Consider the following 2279-nt stretch of genomic DNA (forward strand, 5'->3'; position numbering starts at 1 on the left):
ATCCCACACACGCCGACAGAAGCACCCGGCCCCCCCTCCCCCAAAAACAAGCAAACGCTCGCCAGTCACAGCACGCGCCGCGCGACCCCCCCCCTCCCCACCTGTCTGCTGAGTCAGCGTGGCGTCCCGCCATGTACAGCAGCGCCCCCGCCTGCGCCAGGCTGAACAGGCGCTCAGGGGCCAGCTCCAGGGCCCTCTCATAGGCCTTCAGGGCGGAGCTGTGGCGGCCAAGGGCCTGGGGTGGGGGTCCAGGGTTTAGGGTTCAGAGTTCAGGGTTATTAAGGGTCGACGATCGAGGATGGCGGGGTTGTTGCGGGGAGAGGTGGGGAAGCGGGCCAGACACGGAATGAGGTGGCGCCCGCGCAGATTGGAGAATGCGGAGGGCTGGGCGATGTGTGTTGTCAAAGCCTCGCAAGCGGGCAGATACGATCAACCCCAGCACCGCGCGCCGCGCACGGGGGGCCATCCCCTGGCGGCAGCCGGGCGCACCCAGTGCGGCCGCGGCGGGCGCGCCCGGCGCCCTGCGACCCCCCAGCCCACCTGGTACGCCGCCCCCAGCCCCTCCCACAGCGCCGCGTCCGCCGGCGCCGCGCGGATCGCGGCCTGGTACGACGCCGCCGCCGCCGCGCACTCGCGAGCGTCCAGCTGCAGCCGCGCCAGCCGCGCGCGCGCCCACAGCGCCCCCTGGGGCTGCGCCGCCAGCGCCTCCTCGCACACCGCACGTGCCAGCTCAGCGTCCCCCGCCTTGGCTGGTGGCGGTGGCAGCGCCGCCGTCAGCGCGAACGCGGAGGCAGGAAGCTGCTCGGAAGCTGCCCGCGATGGCTGCTGCGGCGGCTGGCCGTCGTCCTGCCCCTGCGTGTCGTCGTCGGGCAGAGGCTCTCCTAGCAACAGCGCGCACAGCGCGTCGCCGGCGCCGGCCTGGGTGTGCGACATACCAGTTGGTGGTATGTGCCGGGCGCACGCGCGTGTGTGTGAGTGAGGGTGCGTGTGTGTCTCAGAGGTTCCCGAATACGCATTAAACAATCGCCATTCGACGCGGCGGAGCTTGGGCAGGGCGGAAGGATGACGGCCAGCCTCGGCTGCAAGCGCCGCACCCCGCAGCAGCACTGACACGTGCGCCGCCGGCCGGCGGCCCCCACTTTTTGGCTATCAGACGTTGTGCTCCGACGCCCTCGTCCCCGCTAAAGCCCATGAAACCACGGGATTTCCCAAAACAAAAATGGAAGAAAAATGTGCAGGCGGCCCCACCAGGCTCGGGTCGAGCGCCAGGGCGCGCGAGTAGCACTTGCGGGCACGCGCCGCGTCGCCGGCGACGGAGCGGTACCAGTGGCCGAGCCACTCGAACGCGGGGGCCTGCCACGGCGTGTCCTCCTCGCCGGCTGCCTCCAGGAACTGGGCGTGTGCGAAGTCGCGGTCGCGGCGCAGCTCGCCGCCAAGAGACCAGTAGATCCTGGGGGTGGGGTTTTAGGGGTGTGTGTGTGAATGTGTGTGTGTGTGTGAATGTGTGTGTGTGTGTGTGTGTGTGTGTGCGTGCGTGCGTGCGTGCGTGCGTGTGTGTGTGTGTGTGTGTGTGTGTGTGTGCATTGATGGCGGGCACACCTTGGCGCATCACAATCACAATAAATCCTGGCGCACGCCCATGCGACCAGCGCGCTGCTCCTTGCGCCGCCGGCGCTCGACATCCCCTGCTGCACACCACCTCGCACGACGCACCCCACACTTCCATGCACGAGCCAACGCGCCAGACACACACACAACATACGCCACGGCTTTCGCGCACTGGCCCGCGCGCGCACACACACACACTTACATACACACACAAACACATATGTGCCCACAAAATTACACAAAATCACACACACGAAACTGTACGGGCCCCCTGACCCCGCTTCCCCACACACAAACACAGCATGCCCTTAAGGCTCACACCCCCACCTGCCCAGCTTGAAGTGGTACTCAGCCGCGGCCGCCTCCGCCCCCACCGGGGCAGAGCGGTGCAGCACGTCCAGCGCCGTCTCCAGCTGCATGCGCCCCGCATCACCCTGGCCGCTCTGCGGGGCCGTCCCGGCGCGGCGCGTGGTGTTGTGTGAGTATGTGCACCGCCACAGCCGGTTTTGGGGTGTGAGGGAGGCCGATGTCCAAGGGTTGGGTGCGCGCGCGCCCAGGCCGGGCGCTGGGGGCATCCCTTCACCCCTCGCCCTTTGACGGGCCACGGTGTCCAACCTTGGGCCCTCCGCGTCGACGCGCGCCAGCGACCTGCCCCCTGCGCCCCCTTTGAC

At 68.7% G+C, this 2279-nt stretch overlaps 1 protein-coding gene across 1 annotated transcript; it reads right to left on the bottom strand.

The window, feature by feature from the left end:
• Positions 1-101: 101 nt before the first annotated feature.
• Positions 102-2027, bottom strand: MNEG_16451 (Tetratricopeptide repeat protein 37; the record flags this gene model as incomplete). Its single annotated transcript, XM_014035079.1, has 4 exons — positions 102-235; positions 541-918; positions 1249-1450; positions 1936-2027. Coding segments are annotated over 4 exons (806 nt in total), but the record flags the coding sequence as incomplete, so codon positions are not given.
• Between the last annotated feature and the right edge of the window lie 252 nt (positions 2028-2279).

Source organism: Monoraphidium neglectum (genome assembly GCF_000611645.1).
Source record: "Monoraphidium neglectum strain SAG 48.87 unplaced genomic scaffold scaffold06380, whole genome shotgun sequence".
NCBI lineage: Eukaryota > Viridiplantae > Chlorophyta > Chlorophyceae > Sphaeropleales > Selenastraceae > Monoraphidium > Monoraphidium neglectum.